The 23,736-nt window shown below is 36.9% G+C and overlaps 1 protein-coding gene across 13 annotated transcripts in view; it reads right to left on the bottom strand.

Annotated features, from left to right (window-relative positions):
* Positions 1-23,736, bottom strand: part of thrb (thyroid hormone receptor beta) — a 117,014-nt gene that overhangs the window by 13,052 nt on the left and 80,226 nt on the right. For 5 of the 13 annotated variants that reach the window (XM_073858036.1, XM_055220315.2, XM_055220314.2 and 2 more), the window contains 2 exons: positions 22,463-22,514; positions 17,210-17,260 (listed from right to left, as the gene is read on the bottom strand). The exons of 4 other annotated variants lie outside the window; for them this stretch is intronic. In XM_073858036.1, coding sequence (XP_073714137.1) covers positions 17,210-17,260; positions 22,463-22,514 — 103 coding nt within the window. Of the gene's footprint in view, positions 1-17,209; positions 17,261-20,447; positions 20,513-22,462; positions 22,515-23,736 lie in introns of all 13 variants that reach the window. 4 more of the 13 variants (XM_055220321.2, XM_055220322.2, XM_055220325.2 and 1 more) reach the window with 2 other exon arrangements.

The raw sequence follows: 23,736 nt of genomic DNA, 5'->3' as shown, positions 1-23,736 counted from the left end.
TGACAGCAGCTCAGAATCAATATGTGATCAATAAATCTCAAGTAGGTCAGGAGCATTGAGCAATAAGCTCTAAGCTTCGAGTGTGTCGCTACCAATCAATACAACAGCCCTGAAAATCAATACACTACAAAACTAAAAGACAAAAACGTATGACTCAAATTTCCCTCAATTTATCAATTTTAAAAAGAAACTTTACAATCACTGTAACAGCATATCCACGACTAATAATAACTAGGCTGTCAAAAGATTAATCGCGATTAATCACATACAAAATCTAAGTTTTTTGCATAATTTATGTGTGTGCACTGTGTGTACGGTAATTATTTTATATAAATACACCCGTTAATGTTTGTATTTAAGAAACATTTACATACATATATGAAGAGTTTCGTTGCAAAACAAGATAAATCAATTTTTTTACATTTTTGTCAAAACATGTTTATTATTATGTTATCATGTTATTATTTTGTTTTATGGTGCTACTTAGCTGTATTTTTTAAGTTATGAAGGTTTAAATCAAAACAAACCAACTGCAGTTGAATTGATATTAATTGGAATGCACAACCAAAAAGTAAGATTTCTGAACAATAAAAAAAACGGAGTTATCTCGTTTTGCAATTAAACTCTTCATATATATATATATATATATATGTAAATGTTTTTTAAATACAAACATTAACGGGTGTATTTATATAAAATAATTACATTATTTACGAGTTATCTCGTTTTGCAATGAAACTCTTCATATATATATATATATATATATATATATATATATATATATATATATATATATATATATATATATATATATATATATATATATATATTATATATATATATGTATATATAAGGCACACAAATCAAGGGCATGTGGCTGTGGATTGATGGGTGGCAGGTCTCTTGTGATAGCATCATGGACAGCATCATGGAGGATAAAACACTGCTAAATCAAAATAATAATACGCAATTTGCCGTATTGTCACAAGTAGTTAGGATAGTGAAATGTTTGATGTTTTAAAACTAAAACAAAAAACTTTTTGTGTCTTAAATTTATATGTGCCCTAACACTTTTCCGCCATTTTTCAGCAAATTCATCTTTAGCTACATAATGCAGGGACTAGACAAATTGATATGGCATGTTTGTAATTTTTTGTAATAGTTTTAAAACAATTCCAAAGGTATCTGAAGTCCTATCACTGAAACTATATAAACTTTATTTCATTTACAAATATTAACCTTTCAATAAACCAGAGCCTGTCTGTGAAATTCAGGCTAAGGTCTCATAATTTAAAGATGAGATTAGGAGCATCAAAGTTTGATTTCAATCTTTGACATGATCTTACTCAATCAATATTAAATATACCACGGTTATATTTTCATAATTTTCATTACATGTATGATTTTATGTAAAAAACAGTAAGTAACAAAAAAAACTTCAGCTGGGTTTTCACAGCCTGGGTCATAAAACAGAACAGGAATGGCAATGACGTAATGACACAACTCAAATGTAAAATCGCGTACACCAACCTTTTGGCTCAAAATCTTCCTGTGCTCAAAAGCCAAACAGTCTCACAGTACAGTAAAACCAAAAAATCCCCAGCACAAATTCACCTTCAAATAAAACAACACACAACAGAGCGTTGGGGGAAGGCTACTACACAAGAGCACCCCTACTATTAAAACAGCTTCCGATACCTTTCTTTTGTGCCTCTTGCATCCACTGTATCTGAGAAAAGTCCTGCCTGCTGTCAGATTAGAAATCAGGCTGATGGTAGTGACTGAGTGGGACCTCCATGCTGCATAACTCGCTCTTGAACACAGGGTTACCCCCAGAAAACGGGCACCCATAGGGCTGGCCGGGTGGCCAGGCCTGCTCCATGCTGGGAGGGTGGTGATGTAACGGCTGTAGCTCGCACTGATTGAAACCGGGCCCTTCACCACCGTACATGCAGTACTCGCCTCCGGACGGGACCGAATACCCCCCACTAACGCCGTGGGCCATGTCATACATGTCTGACATGCAGTAATTCATTACAAAACTCTTCAAAAGGCACAAAAAATGTACTTCAGCTTAAAAATAACTAGTATGCGACAGTTGCGTAGAAAAGCATACGATAATATAACTGGAAGACACGTTAAGTCATGAAGCAAACTGCGTGAAAGGTGTCTGGAGGACACGGGGTCTTATATATGGAGAATACACCCGCCCCATTTGTCCCTTGCCCTGACAAATTGGGTGGAAGATTTCTAAGCACGCTTTTGTCTAATCTGACACCGGACAAATCCAAAAGGTTGAGCAGACTGGGGCGTCACATCTTCGAACGCAAGACTTATATGATGACACATTCAAACCTAAGACATCCACCTTTAAAACATTGAATACGGTTTACCGTGTGTTATAAGACATTAGTATGCGATACAATGACACGGTAATGTTGTGTAATATCACCATCAGACAAATCTCATCTGGTAAATAAAAAAACACAAAATCTACGAGCAAACATTTACTGATTTTGAAAAATAAACACTTCATCAGATATTAAGCTGTGATCAGTATTGATTGTGTTATTCAGCATAATCCTAAACTTTACAGCAAAGCAACAGATGACACCTGCTAAGACGTAAATGATGTACAGTGGAAGGCAAAATAAATAGGCCTGTCCTGTCCTCAATCTGTCTGGCATACATGTAAAAATCCTACATTTAATTTAATAAATTATTCAATTGCTTAAAGTAACTGCTTCTCAATAATTAATTGCATATAAAGAGACAATTAATAGCCTTTAACTACAGACTGTGCCATATAAAGTGCAAGTTAATTATCACAGTTTGTACTTTTTATAGACTTTTTACAACTATCCTCTTTCAACCTAACATATATTTATACAAGGACATAAAATATAGATTGGCATAAAACTAGCATAGCGATGTAGGTAACTTTGTCAGCTTGGGTTAGTTAGGCATCATATCCAAATTACTGACTGCAGATGCTGCCATTGACCAACCAAAATCACATAATAGATTATTATTAGCATGTGTGTTCACCATATTATGACTAAAAATTGAAAAAAAAAACTATTGTGTTTAATTAAATAAGCATGGTTGCCTTTCAAGTATAAAATTCATGAAATCCATTGATCAAGTAATAAAGTACATGGCTTCCATCCCTATCTAGACACCAGCAAATATAAAAGTGTAAGACCAACAAAAAATGCATGACTGGGATTCCAAATTACATCCAACTACAGTAACAACCAGGTAAACCAAGATAAGTTGAAAACTGGGTTGGGATGCTGAGAGATAAGTCACAGCCAGCCAAACTGAGCAGCAGGTACCAGCTGTTTATAGCAAGTGCATCTTAGGCAAAGCTCTTCCACAACAGAACCCTGATACCAGTTTAACTTTATGATGAGGTGATGGCCTCACATAAGCTTAATCTTTAGAGGGATTTCATAAAGGACTTTAACCGACAAAACAACATTCAGACACACTCCTGCACATCTCCACAATCTGGCATTGCTAGTAAAATCTCTAAAACTAACTAATATATCAAATATTTAGACAATTTGTGACCCTAGATCACAAAACCAGTAGTAGTAAACCAGTTTTAGTAATAGCCAACAACACATTATATAGGTCAAAATGTTTTATTTTTAATTCCAAAAATCGAATTATGTAAAGATCATATACTATGAAGATATTTTGTAAATTTCCTACCATAAATATAAAAAATATATATTCATCATTAGTAATATGTGTTTCTAAGGTCTACATCTGGACAACTTTAAAGGCGATTTTCTCAATATTTTAAATTATTTGCAAACTCAGATTCCAGATTTTCAAATAGTTGTATCTCCGCCAAATATTGCAGTTACAAACCACACATCAATGGAAAGCTTATTTATTCAGCTTCCCGGTAATGTATAAATCTCAATTTCAGAAAAATTGACACTTATGACAGGTTTTGTGGTCCAGGGTCAACAAAAGTAAACAAAATACCACATAAAACACCTCAAGTACTGGGATGCTCTTGATTTGAAAATTCCACTGTAGATCTAATGCGTAAGATTACAACCGGCACCCGTTGCCAGATTGAGCATTTCAACTGAGCTGCATACAGTCAACATCGTATTGTAAAGGATCTCCATATCCCATATTTAAGAACATCCCCTATTCAATGAATATGCAGGCATGGCGTTTTTTTGTTCGGACATTGGTGTAACATGTCCGAACAAAAAAACGTCAGGAAACAGGTGAACAATTACTTTAACATACTGCATACTAAGATTAGTTTGAATATTATCATACCATAAATGAAGAAACACTTCTGAGGAGTTTCGGCAACATGAAAAATTATAAACTTACCTGACTCACATTCCAAGATTTCTCCTATTCAAAGCTTTCCACAATCTCAACAGTCACCCATCCAACCCCAAACCCTTAGAAGTACCAGAAAAACTCATCAAGTCATCAAGAACTTCCCAAAATATCTCCATAACTCCACTGTCCTCACTCTCAGAATTTACTCTGGGTTGGCACATTTACGCAGAAGCTTCCGGTATGTGTTCAGTTTGGCTGCCCTGGGCACTTATGCATCTACAACCAGACTTTTATACCAATTTATTCCCTCTTGGGTTGATCACTTGAGGTCCTGGGGGTTCAAGGCTGGTCACGTACAGTTTTCAGATGGCGGCCCTCATAGCTTTGGGGATAGGGCCTGGGTTGACATGGCTTTCTGAGCCAGATGTCCCCATCGTTACCTGAACAGAGAGCTTCACTGAGGCCACCTTAACCAAACAGCCAGGGTGACCTGAGGGGAAGAACAACAAAATACTGTCTCGTCCCTAAAAGACTCCCCAACCACACAAACAATTGTCAATTACACACAGACAAAAGGCTCATAGTAAGGGATGCATTATATTGACTCGAAACGTAATTTGTAAGAAAATGCAGGCTGGCATGGAGTCTGCTAAGCAAGCTTTGCTCACTGACCGGTTAATGGCAAGAGGCCTTCCATCAATACTATTAGTGATCTAGACATAACTGATCAATACGGTTACTGATCTAGACATAATCTAGCCATTTTCTAGTCAGAGCAATCAAGGGCACCGATCAATTAACTAATCATCTTAATATCATAATCTGTGCAAAAAAAAATAACAGGGGCAATGTTCGACTGGTGGCAACATTTCTGTTTTCTATATAGAATAAAATTTTCTCGGGGAAATAACCAGACTGATTTTAAAGAGTGAAAATTACAGTATATGACAGCTGTTTAAATGAAATAAAACACCCATTTAAGAAAAATAACTACTAAATACAGCTTATCCTGTACTAGTAACACCTAAAACAGCCATTAAATATGTCCGATATGTGTGGAAATTATTTATTACTAATTTAATCCTGATTAATTACTTTACAATAAGGTTGTATTAGTAAACATTATTAAATGCATTAAAGGAATAGTTTTTTTGTTCTGATAATAAAAACAAACCAAAACATTTTACCAGCAGGTATTTGTTTCAGTAATCAGTTTAGTCACTAGCCAGACAGATAAATAAATACAGACCGGTTCAGCTGCATATCCGCAACAGCGCGTGTGAGTCAGATGAAACCGTCTATTCATTAATATAAAAAGTATATTGATGTTAGACTATATGTAGGTCAATTTAATATATGAATATAAACATGCAGCAAATACCTGTATGTATACCTGTTCTATGTAGCTTTCTTCACTTTCTATTAGATTTTACTGCTGCTGCTCTTTCTCCTTTTCTGTAATGTGTTGCTATATTATGAATGAGCGGTCCATCAAAACAACAGTAAACAGCAGTGCAGATGCAGTCAACTACAGTAGGCTCAGGTTCATAATTACGGAAGAATACAGTAGGTACGTTTCCATGCCACCATATAATCCGTTTGTAATCATATTGATGGATCAATTGTATTGAAAAGCCTTCATGTAAACGCCTTAATCAATATGATTGAGGTCGATAGGATGCAAATTTGGATCGTATTGAAGGGGCTGGTCTACTCCAATATGTGATCCGATCAGCTGGAGAAAAGTATGCATGTAAACGCCTGAATCGTAGTATATGTAGGTGACACTTTACAATAAGGTTTTTTAGTTAACATTAGTTAATGTATAAACTAACAAGAACAAACCATGAGCAATACATTTGTTACAGTATTTATTAATATTTGTTAATGTTAATTAATAGAAATAAAGCTTTTAGTTGTTTGTTCATGTTAGTTTTCATTGCCTATATCTCAAAAATTCTTTAGACTAACTCAGCTTTGTACATTTATTCAGGGATAAAGCGTGAACTCGACAAGAGATGCTGTGTGAGCTGGGTGGCGTTGGCAATTCCTCTGCTATTTTTGTAGTTCAGATTTGGCTACTCCCATCTCCGCGCGTTATTTCTATCTGCGGGTAAAAGATAAAAAATAATTTGTTCATTGGTTATTTGTATTTGAACTTTAAATATTGATTGGGATTTTTTGGGATAGTTTTGAATGTCCATATGGATGGTTTTGATACATGAACCTGGCAACCCTGGCTGTGCACTTGCGCAGACGTTCGTTTGGAATATATAAACTGTACATGTAAACAAACATTTAATCAGATTGCAATGTTTAGGGTGGATGTAAACTCTATTGTTGTAACCTTCAATCGGATTACATTCAGTCGGATTGACAAAATTTTGTGCATGCAAACATAGCCAGTGTGTCACAAAGCTTGCTTTGTTTTTTAGATTACCTAGGGAACCAAAACATTTGTTTTTTTCGACGAGGCATTTGTTCAAGAGATCAGTTTAGCAACTAGTCAGACCATTAAAAAAAAACGAAACCGGAAGTAAAGTCGGATCCAGACGTGTATCGCGTCAGCGCACATGCGTCCGATGAAACCGTCTATAGCGGAGGACTTTGTTTTTTTGGGTGGATCATCAAGACTGTTGGTCATCCTAGTTGTCAATCATTCTGGTGATATGTTTCATAAGGCCATCGTACTTGCTCGTCCCTAGGTTCGCTTTCTGCCCATTCACACATTCAGGTGTATATGTGTGGTGGTGAGCTATGGTTTCAGCCATTCATTGAAGCTCGCGTTCTCACCGTGATTTTTCAAATTGTCTGCTGGTCAGCAGTGTTTTTGGGAGAATATTTCACAGGCTGGCGTGCGCTATAAGCACAGGTTGGGCTTCCCACTGATGCCTCAGTCGCGAAGTTTCTACTCGACAGGTAAAGTTTGGCATTCTATTTGGAGAAATCCATTTAAAATCATTGCTAGTAAAAGTTGATGTAAGCGATGATTAGCGATGCTAGCCCTGGTACACATCGCGAACCGCGCAGACATGGTAAACATCTCAATGTATGAGCCATGCCAACAGCAACTTGTAAACAGAGCGTGCATGGCAAAAACTAGGCTCGTGCATGCTCTCTCGTGCACACGTTTAATAGCGTTCCCTCTTGGGAGCAAGTAGAGTATTGCGCAATTGCATTTTTTTTTTAAAGTGGAGAGGGCAGTTCTTTTCTAAAATTCGGTCAAAAACTTCCGCTACACCTTGGTGATATAGGGTGGTCCTCAATGCCTACTCTCAAATTAAATAATAACTAAATGTGTAATTGAGAAAGTATTATTTTAATAGCTTATTATCATTTATGCGTGATTTCTTCTGCTTTTCCTCAAAAATATTTTGCGTCTCTTCTGACTGGGTGGGCCAGCCGTCAATCTGAGTGGGCCAGTGCCACCCTGGCCATTATGTAGCCTCGCCACTGGTTTGCACACTGTTCACCTTAAAGCATATTAGAAACACCACATAGATATATGAACAACATTAAAATGGGTGGGTTATTGCTAACAGCGATGTGATTGGCGCGGGATGCCGATTAAGAACTTTAGAGCAGTGGTTCTTAAACTTTACAAGCGTGCGGCATTCCTTGTATACGATGCCCCCCCCCAAAGAAAATTTAGGACATAAAGCATTCCAAAACTTAATACTTGAATTACACAAAACATATAAAAATATACAATGCAGTGCTGTTGGTTAGTAGCATTATTTTTTTTAGATTTAATTACCCAGAATTTATAATACTTTTTTATAAAATGTAATTAAATCCGGCGCCCCCTGGCACCATCTCAGGGCTCCAGTTTGAGAACAACTGCTTTAGAGAATCCATATAAGTCTCTCTCTCTCAGGTTCAGTAGACTAACAAGTAGACATGTAAACGTGATGTTGTTTTGACCTACAGTAGAGACATGCTACTGAGAGTGCTAGCAATAATGGTCAGAATATGATTTTATTCATGTGTCCAGCAAGGACATTATTAAATTAACTATTTTAAATTTTGATTTAACCAATACGTCCCTTCTTATTAAATCTCCTTTTCAAGGAAGACCTGGAAAAAAGGCACACCATGACAAAACTTGTCAAAAACATTAATACATACAAAGGACTATACAAGTGTGTAGTATCAACGTATCACAACTACACTCTTTAGTTGTTGTCAGAGATTTAGGACCAGATTTACTAACAGCTTGCGCCAGCGCAAACCATCATTTTGTCGTTAAATAAGAACTGTCAGAATTTACTAAAGAAGTGCAGTGGATAATCAGAGCTGAAAAGGTGTGGTCTAGTTATTTTTGCGACTGACCTTATTGCATATGCAATAATAACAATAACAATAACAATAATAATAATACTATTAATAATAATAATAATAATAATAATGAGTTTCCCTTTCAGATACAAAATGTATGTGAGGAGAATAGTTAAATCAATCACGCAACATGATTTATTAATGTTTGCCGTGTAATATGACTTGTATTTGTGCCATTATTTAACACCAAAAAAGCATGTCTTAAATCATTTTGCGCTTGAAATGGCTGAAATTGTTGCTAAAAGAAAAGGCATCACAGAGAGTGTGTGATACAACGCAGAGGATTGTTTTAACATGTCACAGTTCATTTGGAATGCCAAAGGAACATATTATTCAAAAATATTGTTTGCCAAGCCATGTTATTTATTATTTGCTGATTTAGAGAAGTCACGATACCAGACATTTCCAAACTTCTTATAAACCTTAATTTTTTGTCCTCCAGTTATTTTCAGTGTAGGCCTACTATGGCTTTATTGGCTGGGATTACACACCCCAAATTTAAGCGCACCTCACCAGCTCTGCGTATTTGCGACCCTGAATTTAGGTAGATTGCATTGGTCATTATGGAAATTAGCTGTTGTGTCTGTGTTATTTAATTTGTGCTTTTTAAGCCGCAGATATTACTTTTTTGGAATTGCGCTGCCATGCTAAATTGCCCCGTTTAGTAAATCTGGCCCTTAAACTTTACTATGGTAATGAAGGATTTAAGCTGTAATATGTCAGGTTTCTCTGAGCGTATCTGACAAATAATGTCTACAGTCATTAGTCATCACTGCTAGTCCACTTTAAAGCTAACCTCATGAAAGACAGGTAAAAGGCGAATCAGTTCCTTTTGTCCAAAAATATATATTACCATAAGCTACATACAACTGACCAATTACATTCGAATTTGCCAGATCATGATCGCGGTTTCTGTATTTTGTGGAACATGCATGAGAGACGACTGGCCTGACTGCTCTTTCAGCATCAATGTATGGTGAAATAAACCTCTCTGAACACTTACGCACTGCTATTGTTAAAGTTATTATAAAAGCACCTTATTAGTGAACTGCAGGATTATACAAACAAAACCTTCATTAAGGACATCAGCTTACAGAAGGCCTACTTTTACTCACAAATACAAATGCGACAACGACGGTGCCAAAACAAATGTTTTGAACCAGATTATACACATGAGTCATCACTGTCTGGTCTAGACATAGATTATTATGAGTTTTGTATTCAAACACATTGGATAATGTTTGTGCCCAAACCAAGTACACAGTAACCTTATCTCAAACACTTTCCATGGTGCATACAGTTTAACCTCTTTACCAGCTGTGCTTTTTACTGATGAAGTTTAGATGCAGAATATGAAAGTGTAAAGGGTTGCAACCTGAACAGAGATGGCAGAAGGGTTTTAAACTCCTGAGACAGCTGAACCAGGATAAGCAGTACAAGGCTATACAGTAGTTGCATGTCTATGATAAATCTGTAATTAATATATATAAAGAGCCCAGCACAAAAAAAAATCAGCAGTGGGCACCGGTCAGGCTCAGAAACCTGTGATTCACGGGGTTTATTCCAGTTTAATTAATTAGATGTTACTAAAACATAACAATCATCCTTCATACATGCAAAATAAAGTGTAATGTCATTGCAATCCGGCTGCCTAGCAAACCTAGAAATGCCCTAAAACCCGCTTTACACCCTAACAACTGGATGACAGCAGCACCTTAGCAACTACTGCTAGAGTATAGCTAATAATGAAAGTAAACAAGTCATATTTCACACTACAACACTTCAAATACTCAGACCATGCAAGTTTACAATCTACATATAGACTAGCTCTAGTAAACCTCTTTATTTTAAAGCTAAATTTAAAAAATAAAATCACACTACAGTATATGGGAGTACAACGCTTGGTTGCATGCATGCCAACTACACTCACCGTGACCTAAACATGGACTGACACTCTTTACAATAATGGCAGAAAGACAAAGGCTGTTATCACGCTGAAGCAGGAGGATTTGTCATTGTCGATCAGTGTTGGTGGGATGCGAGCGCTCATCTGAAGCAAAATCCTGAGGGGCCCATTACACAACAGATGGCTGTCAAACACTGTCATCATATCATACACATGACATTCATGTTTCGCCTGCTTTAACAAGGCTGTAACACTTGGCTATGTATACTGTGTTGGACTTGATGAGACTATTTCTATTGCACTTATGTATTGCTTTACAGAATACTCTACAAACTGTAGTGACATAAATAAAGTATAAAAGTAATATAGAAAATCTCTTAAGATCTTTCATACATTTGTCAGGATCCTGCCATAAGAGTCTTGTTTTATATTTATGTTTTATCGTGATGGCAGGGTTCTGACAGCCTCATGTTCTATGTGGAGGCTCATGACCTTGTATATTTGGTCATGTGCCTCTGGTGTCTCGTTCCTAGTCCCCGCCCCCTTGTTCTCCTTGTTAATTTTTCATTATCAGTTATCCCTCTCACCTGTATTGCCCTCGTTATCTTGTTTAGTTTCCCCTATTTAATCTCCTCTTGTCTTGTGCTGGTTCATTGTGTTCAGTTGTGTGATGTAATCAGAGTCGATCGGCCCTATACCAGTACTACGCAGACTGCCAAGGGCCCCGCAAATTACGTAAGGCCCGCCTCCTCCTGTTTTATAGCGCGTTTTACTGTTTACTGAGATGACGCGGAGCTATCCATCTGGCCATGAAAAAAGAAAAAAAGAAATAAAATGAGAGTTAAACGCGAGAACGGCAATCAGGTAAACTTGTGTTCTCTTCAAGTTTGATGTCATGTCAGCAAGAGCAAACAGTAAAGTTAAGTTGATGTGATTCTGTCTCTCTCTATCTGACTTGCTTAATTTGCTGTGTAGTGTCGCCAGTGCATCTCTTAGCCTGTCTGTTACACAATAATTTATTGCGTAAATATTTGCGTGAATAAACGCCGAAGGGCAACTGTGTTTATAAACGGCAGCTCGATAACTGCACGTGCATATGCGTGTGCAATCGTGCACGAAATGACACGCCCGCTTTCCAGCAGTAACATCTGTGTGGAGACCATAACAAAAATAGCGTGATAACACTCCTAAATGACAACGTTAATGCAATATGGAAACCAATGGATTTACATTGGAATGGGTATAATGCCAATGATGAGGTCAAAATGAATGAACATCCCTCAGTAAATAATAACCATCAGGGATCAAGTATTGCTCTTATGCATACTATAAACAGTTATACGGTATGGCAAGCCATTTTAGCATTTATACATTCACATGATATGGATGAATATCAAGAATTCAGTTTTCACTACTTAAAACATAAATATTAAGAGTGTGATTTATAGTAGTAACCATATTTTGTATGTAGTACGGAGGTGGGCACAAATACATCAAAAACTATTTCATTGCGGCTCCCTGCACTGCCGATTTCGCCACGGCTTCCTGCCCTGTCGGCTTCATTCCGGCTTCCTGCCCTGCTGGCTTCATTCCGGCTTCCTGCCCTGCCAGCTTCATTCCGGCTTCCTGCCCTGCCAGCTTCCGCCGGCTCTGCCATGGTCTCCAAGCCCTCCGCCCCTCACCCCAGACTCACCCTCCCGGACTTTTGTTTATGTTTGGGTGGTGTCAGGAAGCCACTCTTTGAGGAGGGGGTTATGTCACGGTTGCCAAACCGTGTTTTGTGGGTGTTTGCATGTTTTCTGATTGTTTTCACCTGGACTGTCATTTGTTGATTACCTGCCTCATTATCACCAGCTGTGCCTCATCTTCACTTGTGTATATATACCCAGTCTTTTGTATTACCTGTTGCTGGATCATTGTTATTGTGATTACTTCCCTGTCTGTTCCTGTTTCTTGTATTGGATGGTCCTGTGTTACCTGCCTGTTGTTTTACTCTGCACTTGCGGCCTCAATCCCATAACCAGTCATGACAGTTTTATGTAGTTTTGCCCCCTCGTGGGCTTTTGTTTTCATGTTTCTATGTCAATAAATGTTCAATGTTCACTTCCCCGACATCGTCTGCGCTTGGGTTCTCTTGTCCTCCGTCTCAACCCTCACAACATTAGCGGTAGTGATAAAGCAAGTATGTGTACAGTATATGTAATACAGTACATGCCAAGTTTCAAGAATTTTTGTGATTTATATATATCAAGATAGCATATGAAAAAGTATAAGATATTTTGTTATTTAGCCTGATTGAAAAACCGGACATGCCGTTCCAGCTTACATGGAAAGGGGCAAAAAAGGAAAGCACCTGAAAAGGTCTGATTCTTCTGACATGTTTTCTTGTAAATTAGCATTTATTTTATCAGCTTTTATGTTTAGGTTCAGTTATTTCACTTTAAAGGCAATGAAAAGGTTATTAGTCAGTGTTAGTTGTGAATATTTTCACAAATGTCACTTTGGACATTTAATTGGCTTTTTTTGTCTTTGCAGAACAAATGAATGCAAACACATTGAACACCTGTTGATTTTGCTTAGACGATGAAGTATAGTACTTCTCTAAATTATTTAGGCAAAAACGGCATGTAACCAAATTCAAGGTTATTTATGGTAGAAGTAGCTTACTCATAGCCGGACAACATTGAGTCTACAGTTAGCCGTCAATTCACTTTGCTTGATGTGTAGAAACATTGCCAATGATGAAATTCAGAAACTAAAGCACACATTAGGAGCTGCTGTGATGCACATGGCTGCCACATTTTGGGTTGTATTCAGGTACAAGTACTCACAATCGACAAGTTTGAATGTGATGCATGGTTGTTTCACATGTGTCGTCTGTGCACTTTGAGGACTTTGCTGAAAATCAACATAACAGATTCTGGCAACAAAGCGGCATTTCTGAATGGCCTGAGGCCAGGATTAAGTGAATTTGAAGCGAAAGTATTTGAGGAACATATAATGCATCTGAGCTCTTCATATATAAACAGGACAATTATAATGTACATAAAGAATTTGCAATATTCCATTAAAATGTACAATAGCGTTAGATTGTAGTCAGACCATTATATTAAAACTAAGAATAAAACCTGTACCTAATGTCAGCAGTCTCTCATTCGGCAAGCTAAAGGTAACATTGCAACCCCATGTGTGATATATATAAATGCATAATGTGCCTAAAAATTTGTCTGGAAAAAGTCCTTACTTTTGGGCATTACACTCATCACACATTGCATTGAAGATGCAGTACAGACCAATTTATCTTTAGTGGCAGGACTCAAATTAGGGGGGGTCTGCTACCCATAAGGCATTAGGGACCCCCTATAAGTAGTAAAAATTATACTTAGGAGGTCCCTCAGCTATTTTTACTTCAGTAAAGATAATGCTGGCAAATCCTGTTAGGATGCAGTAAATTTCGTGAATTAATTATACACAATAGTGTTTTATTACTAAACCTGGCAGAATTCTTAAGCATCATGTCTTAAGGTGCCTGTGAAGTTTGGGCTACCTAGTGGTTAAACACTGAGAATATTATAGTTAATACTGTCAACCAGGGCATGTAATAGATGAATTATGTCAGTTGTGTAACAGGAAACAACTTAATCAAATAAAAAAAATCAATACAAAGTTTGACAGACAAGCTTTGTTATGTGGGTTTGTGGATGGAATCTGTTGATGCTGTAGAATTTTATATTCATTATACTAACAATCATGACACATTTTTGGACAGACCCACACTAATCTTGTCTAGGTTTCCAAAATTGCCAGAAACAACCCTGCATCACTACATCCCAATGACATCATCATGGACTTCATGGAAATCTCATTGCTCTTCGCTGCTTGTGTCGGCTGTGACTTTATGATTTTATTCTCTAATGACAAATGAATCTGTGAATCTCTTTTCCTGGAAAGGTGCTGATGCTCTCTAAAGCTGCTTAGATTAACAGAGTTAGTTAAAACTTTCCAGAAAACACAGTTACTGTATCTATGACCATGAATATTTTTAGAAACAAGGTTTTCATAATGAGTTATTCACTTGTATTGCAGTATAAATGCATTGATTTGCAGCCACTGTTAAATTTTTCAAAGGGCTTATTTTTAAACAACTTCCCAAGTTTCATGACTTTTGCTGATGGGATATAAAGCAGAGAAATTTGTTTGTGCCATCTACTAAAGAAAGTGCAGACAGTGACTTTAAATACTTCATTTTTTATATTTTGTGTTCCATTTCAGTAAACTGTAAATGAATGAACCTGACTGCCATAACCAGAAATAGCCAATATTTAAGTTTCTAGAAATAAATCACCAATTACTCTGACTAAACTTAATGATGTTGCCCAAATTTTGCTGTCATATAACAATCACAGCACTCACTACTATAGTAAAACATACTGAATAGCGCCTAATATTTTGCCCACTGTTTAATGTTTACTACTGTTTTATTATGTTTTATACTACAGTTCTTTCTGGTTCTCGAATATGATTGGCTAAGAGCTATACGATATTGTACTGATAATGGCACAGTAACCGCTTCACCTTTCGTATCATTCCGCCACCTAGTGAATGGAGGTCCTAAACAGGCTCATCTCTGAATGGAAAAACACAGACGCGCTGTTTTTAAACACTCTCCGTGTGTCTCATTAGTTCACTAGCTCATAAATCAGTCTGTGAATCCCCAATCGGAAGTTATTCTTCCGTGAAAGATCAGCGCTCTTGAATGTTACGTTAAAGTTAATGGAGTAATGTCTTGTCACATTGTGTGGACGATTAACACTTGGAAAGATGAATGTAAACACTCATTTTTTTCTGGAGCTATATCTCTTATCAGAACGCAAAAACACTGTGGAACTGCAGGTAAGCACCGCAGCTTTTAAATGTGGACATTGATCATTTATTTAATCGCGACGTGACTATTAAAACATGTTATGAGATATCGCCACTGGTATATTTATAAGCAGCATGCAAAAACATCTCTCTGACACTTATAAAAAACAGTTTTATATAGTACTGACAAGAACGAAGTCTAATAATAACCGAGTGCTCGTATCGCGTTAAGATGAAATGGTAAACCAATAGTAACATATAAGTACAGTTTTATTAACTTTTACCTCGCGCCAAAACCATAACAACACAAAAGACACTAAATATGAATAAGAAACAAGTAATAGTTTCATCATGACACCAAATACTGGTGATTTGATCTAATTTTTGACCATCAGGCCAACATGAGAGCCAGGGAATCCCTGTCAGAGATGTAGCCCAAAGAGGGCGGTGGTCAGCGGGGCGAGTGAACACTGACGTCCGCTCATGCTTTGGTTCTCATACGTACCGTATCTCACTAAGCAAACGTTCAAACAGGCGCTATCTTTACTAATCGACTGTACATTTAAATACAATACATATATATTCTCGACTGAACTAATCTTAAAACTACACTTTGTGACCAAGAAATTGTAATATTTAAAAATGGCGAATCCGTCCATTGAGTTAATATGAGATTCAAAGCATCCGAAAGTGTTACCTGTCATTCTGGCCGCCCTCAAATCCGTGGCGGAAGAAGTAGTTCTCAAACAAAGAGGCTTTTAAAATAACTCCGTTGTTGTTTTCTAGTTTTCGTTTTTCAAACGTGTGCCGTCGCACTGTTGTATAAAAACAATATCGCTCTTGGAGTCGTGTGATATAGCTCTATATCATCACGGCTGTGATTGCCTCCGCCTAATCACAGCCGTGATGATATAGAGCTATATCACACTTCTACTCAAGCGATATTGCTTAAGTAATTGTTTGTTTGGAAAGCGTACCCTGAAGAAGGCTGTTTGTGCCGCTACGCGTGGGTTGCCTTCTTTTCCCCCCATCTATTTTTAGTTTTCTAATATGAAGTAGCCAGTTTAATAAAGCCTTTTTAATATTTCACTGAAGAAGAATGCCTTGGATTTATCTTTTTGATACACTCATTTGGAATTCCCAACCCCAAAGAGTACCTTCAAATATTTGTTTTTGAACTCCCTGAGCACCCTGGACATTCTTTTTCTCAACAAAAGCTATATTTAATAAATATGTATAAATTATTTTTAGCTTAAAAGTAAATATATTTATGTTAAGAGCTGTATCCTGAAAAAATTAATACTTTGGATGTATGATGTTCCTAACAATTTAGTTTTTCCCATCATGCAAGATTTAAAGTAAAAGTCACAAAATGACAACTGAGCTACTGTACTGTATGTCTTCACTGCCCTCTAGAGGTACAATACAAAAGTTCTGACTTAAACAAATCAAAAAAAAAATCTAATCATTTACAGACAAATGTGGGGCTGCAGCTTGAAAAGAGTTGTATAAAGAGTTTTGCTTAATAATACAATGCATCATAAATGTAAATTAAAAGTACAACAGCACCATAAACCCTTGTTAGTTTATATTAGAGAATAATACAAATGACCAGCCACCGAAAATATGTGAAGATATGATCATTCTGACCACTGCCTGGCCATTACGTATGAAGAAGACTCTTTCAACTTCTGATAACACTATATAATCTTCCCTCATAAAGTACACAAACACTTATCGGAGAAAGAAAATAAATGGATGATGATGGTATTACTGTACCATTCTGCATGGCCTCATCTTTCCAACGGGGGTTGCATTTGTCTGCTTGCTCTGACATAGACAGAAAAGGCATTACTCTTATTTCAATGAAATTTAGAAAGAGAGAAATACAGACAAATAAGAAATACTGTAGCAAGGCAGAGAAAAATTGCTTTGGTCTTTTATATGATCCCGTCACGGTGAATGTTCATTGTGATTTCACAAAAGCAGGCCATAATCACAAAACAAGCTTGCTGTAAAGCCTTTAATTTAATTTCTTTGTGAGAGAGAGAGAGAGAGAGAGAGAGAGAGAGAGAGAGAGAATGCTGTGTGTTACAATCCCTGAATCTGAAATCAATGAAGTACTTATCAAGTGTTTAAACAGTACTTTCTACTGGTTATGTGCGTGTGTGTGTGTCCAGTACGTATACTGGATATTCCAGACATATTACATTTGCCACGTTTACATAGTCATGTGACCCAGATGTTTGTTGACCTATAATGTACTAACAACAGCCATGAAAATAATTTACGCAGGTGTTGTTAAACACACTCTTAAAATGCTGGGTTATTTTTAAACCTGCGTTGGGCCAAAAAGGGAGGAACCCAAACTGTCGAGTTCTAATTTAAGACATGCTGGTTGTTTCAACCCAAAATGGTGTTTTTTACCCATTGTTGGGTCAAATATAACCATTTTCTGTGTAAATTTAATCAAATGGCTGGGTTTGTCCCTTTTTGACCCAACACTGGGTTAAAAACAACCCAGCATTTTTTCAAATGCATTTAACCATCATGAATACATTTATTGCTACCTCCCTTTATATCACATACAATGGTGATCAAAATGAGGTAACAATTTATAAAATTTGTTAATCTTCATCACTCAAACCATTGCCGACTGTATGGGCTTGTCCAGTGATGCGAGAAAGTTAAGAAAAGTTTAAATGAATGCAAATAATGAGCGATATTTGGGAGTGACTACCAATTGGAGCAAAGCAGTGGAGTTCATGTTATCCTTCTCTCATCAGTTGGAGTGTATGGTACTCATTTGTATATGACAACCATATTTTAAAACACCTCATTGAAAGAGACGAGCCTCTTATCAGCAGATTTAAAAGGCCATACTAACCTTTACCAAGGAGCAGAAAATGTGTACAAAGATAGCACCAAAGCAGTGCGAGAAACTAGTGATTTTCTGAAGCCGCAGATGTGCTAAAGTCATTCCAATCAAAGTCCTCTATCCAGTAAACACATTTATGTGGGGTTACACATGGGTTACACAGTGGGTACAGAGTGGAATTAAAATGGGCATCTTATCTGGCGCCCACTTGGTTGACCCAGTTAGGACCCACATTGGTGATCCCATGTGGGCTCCCCATGTGGTTCCTAGTTGGGTCATGAATGGAAAATGTGTGCATGGGGTAAAAGTGGGCTACACAAGGGAATCAATTTGTAAGTGCAAACAAAAATAATTTTAATAAAATAAAAAAAAATTGTTGTTTTTTTTATACTTGAATTACTTAAATAAATAAAAAAAGTAAAGTATGATTAGAGTGTCACAGTCTTGTTCTGTGTTTCATGGTTTTAGTATTTTTAGTTTCTGTTTCCTGTCTCATGCTTAAAGTCATTTTGTAGTTCTTTTGTTTATAGGTTCCCAGTTAATTGTCTGCCCAGCCCTGCTGAAAAAAAACCAGCATCAAACCAGCATGGACCAGCGTGGGAATTATGCTGGTCTATGCTGGTTTAGCTGGTGGTCACCAGCATACCAGCACCAAAACACAACATATGCTGGTCCTGCTGGTATGCTGTTTTTTTCAGCAGGGAGGCAGGTCTTGTTATGTTGTTGTTACCCATGTGTATATATTGCGCTAGTGTTTCAGTTGTCTTTTGTCAGTCGCTGTTGGATGTGGTGCTTGTGCTTTTTCCATGCTTAGTCTTGTACTTTGTCTCTGTTCGAAGATGACCTTTTTCTGTTTTGTTTTTATGAGTTGTAAATGTACAAGTTATAATAGTAATGTTCAAATTATTTCAAATAAACTTTGCTTAAAAACATGAACAACTGACTTCTTATTAACTGTATACCTATGGCATTTTATTGGAATAAATGTAATGTTTGTATTTATGGGTTTACTATAAAATACGGTAACTCAAACACACAAATACATTAGCCTGCTTGTATACCTGTTGTGGCCCATAAGAGACCTACATAAGACCTAGCTGGGTCCCATCACTAACTCATGTACTGTAGACAGATTTCTGTAGGCACCAAATGGGAGCTACCTGGTTAACCCATATGGGCCCTACTATATATGGAGCCCATCAAGGTGTCATCATCAGTCCATCTGGGCTAACACATGTGGGGTCACCATGGAAACTAAGGGCAAAATTAGCTGTGACCCAGTTGGGCCCCACATATCAGCCCAGGTACAACCCATTTGAACCCCACATGGGTGTGTTAATTTCTGACAACTGTGACCTTTATTTTTTTTATTTTTTGTTGAAATGCCTTGGTTATACGGTAAAACACGCTGGTAGAACATTGCTATACCCACAGCTAATATTCCTTCAAATTTTGAGTGATGAAGAGTAACATTATTTAAAGTTGTATACATTTTGATCTCCACAGTACATTTGAAAAGAACTGCCTTTAAGCATAGACTAGTCATATTTGCATACTACTGAATATAGTATGGAAGTAGGCGATTTCGGACCCAGTGAATGTCTTCAGTGATGTTTCATCAGGATATAAACAAAGAAAGTCTGATTATAAAGCATGAATTCTGTGAGACCAGAGTGCAAAAAAGAAAGGAAACGAACCATCTGTTAAAATTCCCAAGTAAGCACTGTGAATTTTTTTTAAATTCAACATAGCTAAAATTTAATTAAATAAATAAATACATGTCACAACAAAAACACTGTTCCCAAATCTAATTAGCTGCCTATCTAGTCAGCATTTTAAGACATCATACGTGTACCCCAGATATAAAGGATGTAGGGGCATTGATTACAATGTATTAATGATTAAAAGTACATTTTTGATAAACATTTTTCCATAAATGTTTTACAAAAATTGTAAACAAAATATGAATAAATTATTGTGGCTTTAGCATAACAACATACTTTTTAGGATCAACCGTGAGTGGAGTCTTCTCTACACGGTTGATGTGGATTTTGTCTGAAAAAGCAGCTGACTATGTAGACAACGCACAGCTCATCTGTTTTGTGAGTGTTTAGAACACAGACTGAAATAAAACTTTACCTGACATACTGTTTTATATTAGGCCTTTAACATCATTCTTATGTCATCCACGGACTCCCTGATTGCTGACACAAAAAAACAAAATAAGATAAAAAATGACATCAGAGATAGAAATGAAGAAAGAAAGGAAAACAAGTCACTTTCCACTTAGTCAAGAAGAGACCATCTAACTGACATGTAGTCTGTAGTTAAAGGATAATTCCGGTATTTAACACTTTGAGTCTCATTTCTGGTTTGTTTTGGATGAACTACAGTGATCAGAGGCGTCATGTCCATTCAAACTAAGGGGGCACGTGCCCCCTTGGTTTTTTTGAGCCAATGGATTTTGCATCCAACCTCAAAATCAAATACGCGTCCATTAATCTGTTATTTGACTTTTAATCTATTTAATATGCACACTATTATACATTCTGTGCTGCATCCTTGTCACTTTTCGGAGATTTTCGCCGTTTTGATAGTGTTTTGATCATGTTACATTACTTTTATTCTGGCGGCAGCTGGCGCTGCAGTCAGCACAGTCGCAGACGTCATCAGCGTCTGGGCGCGCTCATGAGCTCTCTCCTGTTGCTGGCTTGCTGCTGCATTTGGCTATCTGAGGAATTAAAACGTGTTAGAAACGCTCACAACATTTCCAAACCCCAGTACGGTAATGTGCAGTTAACCTCCTCTGTGTAGAAAATGTGTGGTTTTAAATGTGACGGTCTCAACGTTATATTTGTAGAGATTCATCTTCTTGGCACAACGCCAAAGTTCGCCAAAGTTCACGCGGGCGCGGAATCTCACATGCTCACATATGAGGTAAAATTTAATGCAAAAATCCGTTCCTCTAATAATTTTATCTAAACATATATTTTTTAAATCATTATTGAACATTAAAATCAATCACGTGGCTATAGCTTATGTCATTTTCGTTGTTTATATACTTTATGGATTTAAAATTACATTAATTGTATATGATAATGCAGTTGTTGTGCAAAATGCATTAATGACACAATTAAACAAGCCATTAAGACTTAAATAAATAAAACATGCCGTTTCAGATGTAAATATGATGCAAATGTGTCATTATTCCGATTGAATAGTATTTGATATTAAAGTTAGTCATCACTCTTATTTTGGAGGTTTTTGCATGAAAGCAGGGGTTTTCAGATTGTTAGAAATGTAAGTGCCATGGAAAAGACTGAAAGCTCTATAATATTTCGTTTGATGTCTGTGTATGCACAAATTTCTGTGAGCTGTTGACACTGTGCCCCCTTAAAAAAAATTGGTGCATGACAGTGATGGACACTGAAATTTTGACAATGGGTCGTGTCTTCGTTTAGAAGCGTCTCTGACTGCTTCAGAATGGAAGTCAGTGACCATGCACAAACATGTCATTAAAACAACACTTAACGTTCATTTTCAAAACTGTGCTACTCACCGAGTGGCTCGTGGCGCCCGACGATGACCAAAAACAAGTAGTGTAGCGAAATACAGTTTCTGTCGTGTTTTATTTGGCATTTTGTAAGACTCAAATATAGAGCGGAAGTATATATGCGGTTGTGAGGTATCTGAAAAAATAGATCCACTATAGCAAATAACACGGATTGAAATCATACATTGCGTCTATATATTTGTTTTTAATCATCAACGAACACCACAAACCACTCGGTGAATAGCACTAGTCAAAAAGTCACGACACGACACATTGTCAAAATTTCAGTGTCCATCACTGTAGTTCATCCAAAACAAACCAGAAATGAGACTCAGGGTGTTAAATACCGGAATTATCCTTTAAGAAAAGTCTGCAAAGCACAAGTTTCTAGATCAAGAAAGTGCTTTCCAGTTTAATGTGCAATATGAATCTAATAATCAATGAATGGACTGTGGGTGGTCTTAGTCTGAGACTGTTAAACTGTGCTATGCTTTACGTAAACAGTTTGAGAAAAAGGCAAATAATTCATGCAGTTAAAACCAGAACTCTTGGCTCTGGTACAGTGGCCTGCGGATAGAAATAAAATTGCAGTTTAGGGTACCTCGCTCGGTGTAATATCCAAGTCGTCCCAGAGCCAGTTGGAGCAGTGTATGCTGAGAAAGAGACAAAGAATCAGTCAAGTCATGCATGTTCCTTTTATGAGTAAATATATCACAGGAGATAATGTGATGAAGATACTTTTAAAATTACATACTGGGATATACTGTAGCAACACGTTTTTATTTGTACGAAATGATGTATTGGAACTACCCCAAATTTTTTATGTTATTAGTGGTGGTGATTACACTTTGGCACGTCTTACTCCATTTGTGCAACAGAGATGATAGTACCACAAAATCGTACAAAAAAAATGGTTGATAAGATATTATATTAGTTTTGTATTATTATATTTACAGTATTGACTTGGTGGATGATAAAATGGGTAAAACATTCCACTGTTAAAATTCAACATCTGAACCTCTCAGGTACCATCTAGGGCTGGGCGATACTGACCAAAATTCACATCTCTGTCATTTTTGAATGAATGCCAATAATTATTCCGGTATTTTGTGGAATAAACGTTTGCATGTAAGTCAAAGACTTGTGTGAGATGTCATAATCATCTTTATTAAAGGGGTCTTTCATTATGATTTCACTTTTTTACTTTAGTAATTGTGTAATGTTGTTGTTTGAACATAAACAACTTCTGCAAAGTTACAATACTCAATGCAAAAGAAAATATTCCTCGGGAAAAGTAAGGATTATGTTGTAGCCAGGATATAAACAAAAGACAAAACTGTTTGGCTCCACTAGCCAATTACCCTACTGAAAAGACCAGCTAAAACTAGTCTGGTTAAGCTGGTGTAGCAGGCTGGCTTTAGAGGGTATTGGCCACTTTTTGGAGATGGTTCTCACTGCAGAACACGACATCTAGATCCAACTCCTCCCACTTTATATACTTTGCTCCGCTAAAATGAACCAGTATATTTGCGTTGTTGTAGCCTGCAATAATTTGCAACCTGTGGTGGCCAACGTTTGCTCTTATCAATTTAAGTGTACGTTTGAGTAATAATAAAGTCGAGAAAGATTCATAATGATCACAGTTAGGTGTAAGGGGATGTAGGACACGTTCCCGACAGGGTGATATCACTGAAGGGATTTATTTGCGAACCGGTTGCCTGTACATGATCCCACTTGTTACACGGCTATTCCTATACGAATAAATATAAAAACACAATTTTATTTTATATCTTTTATTAGCACATTTGTTAAAGTGAAAAGTAAACCTTCTGCGAGGGAAACCTGTTTCCTAATTGCTGTAAGCAAAGACACGTT

The sequence above is a fragment of the Misgurnus anguillicaudatus genome, chromosome 20, assembly GCF_027580225.2.
Source record: "Misgurnus anguillicaudatus chromosome 20, ASM2758022v2, whole genome shotgun sequence".
Classification (NCBI taxonomy): Eukaryota; Metazoa; Chordata; class Actinopteri; order Cypriniformes; family Cobitidae; genus Misgurnus; species Misgurnus anguillicaudatus.
Note: the sequence above shows the minus strand (reverse complement) of the source record. Positions and strands in the feature narration are given on the sequence as shown.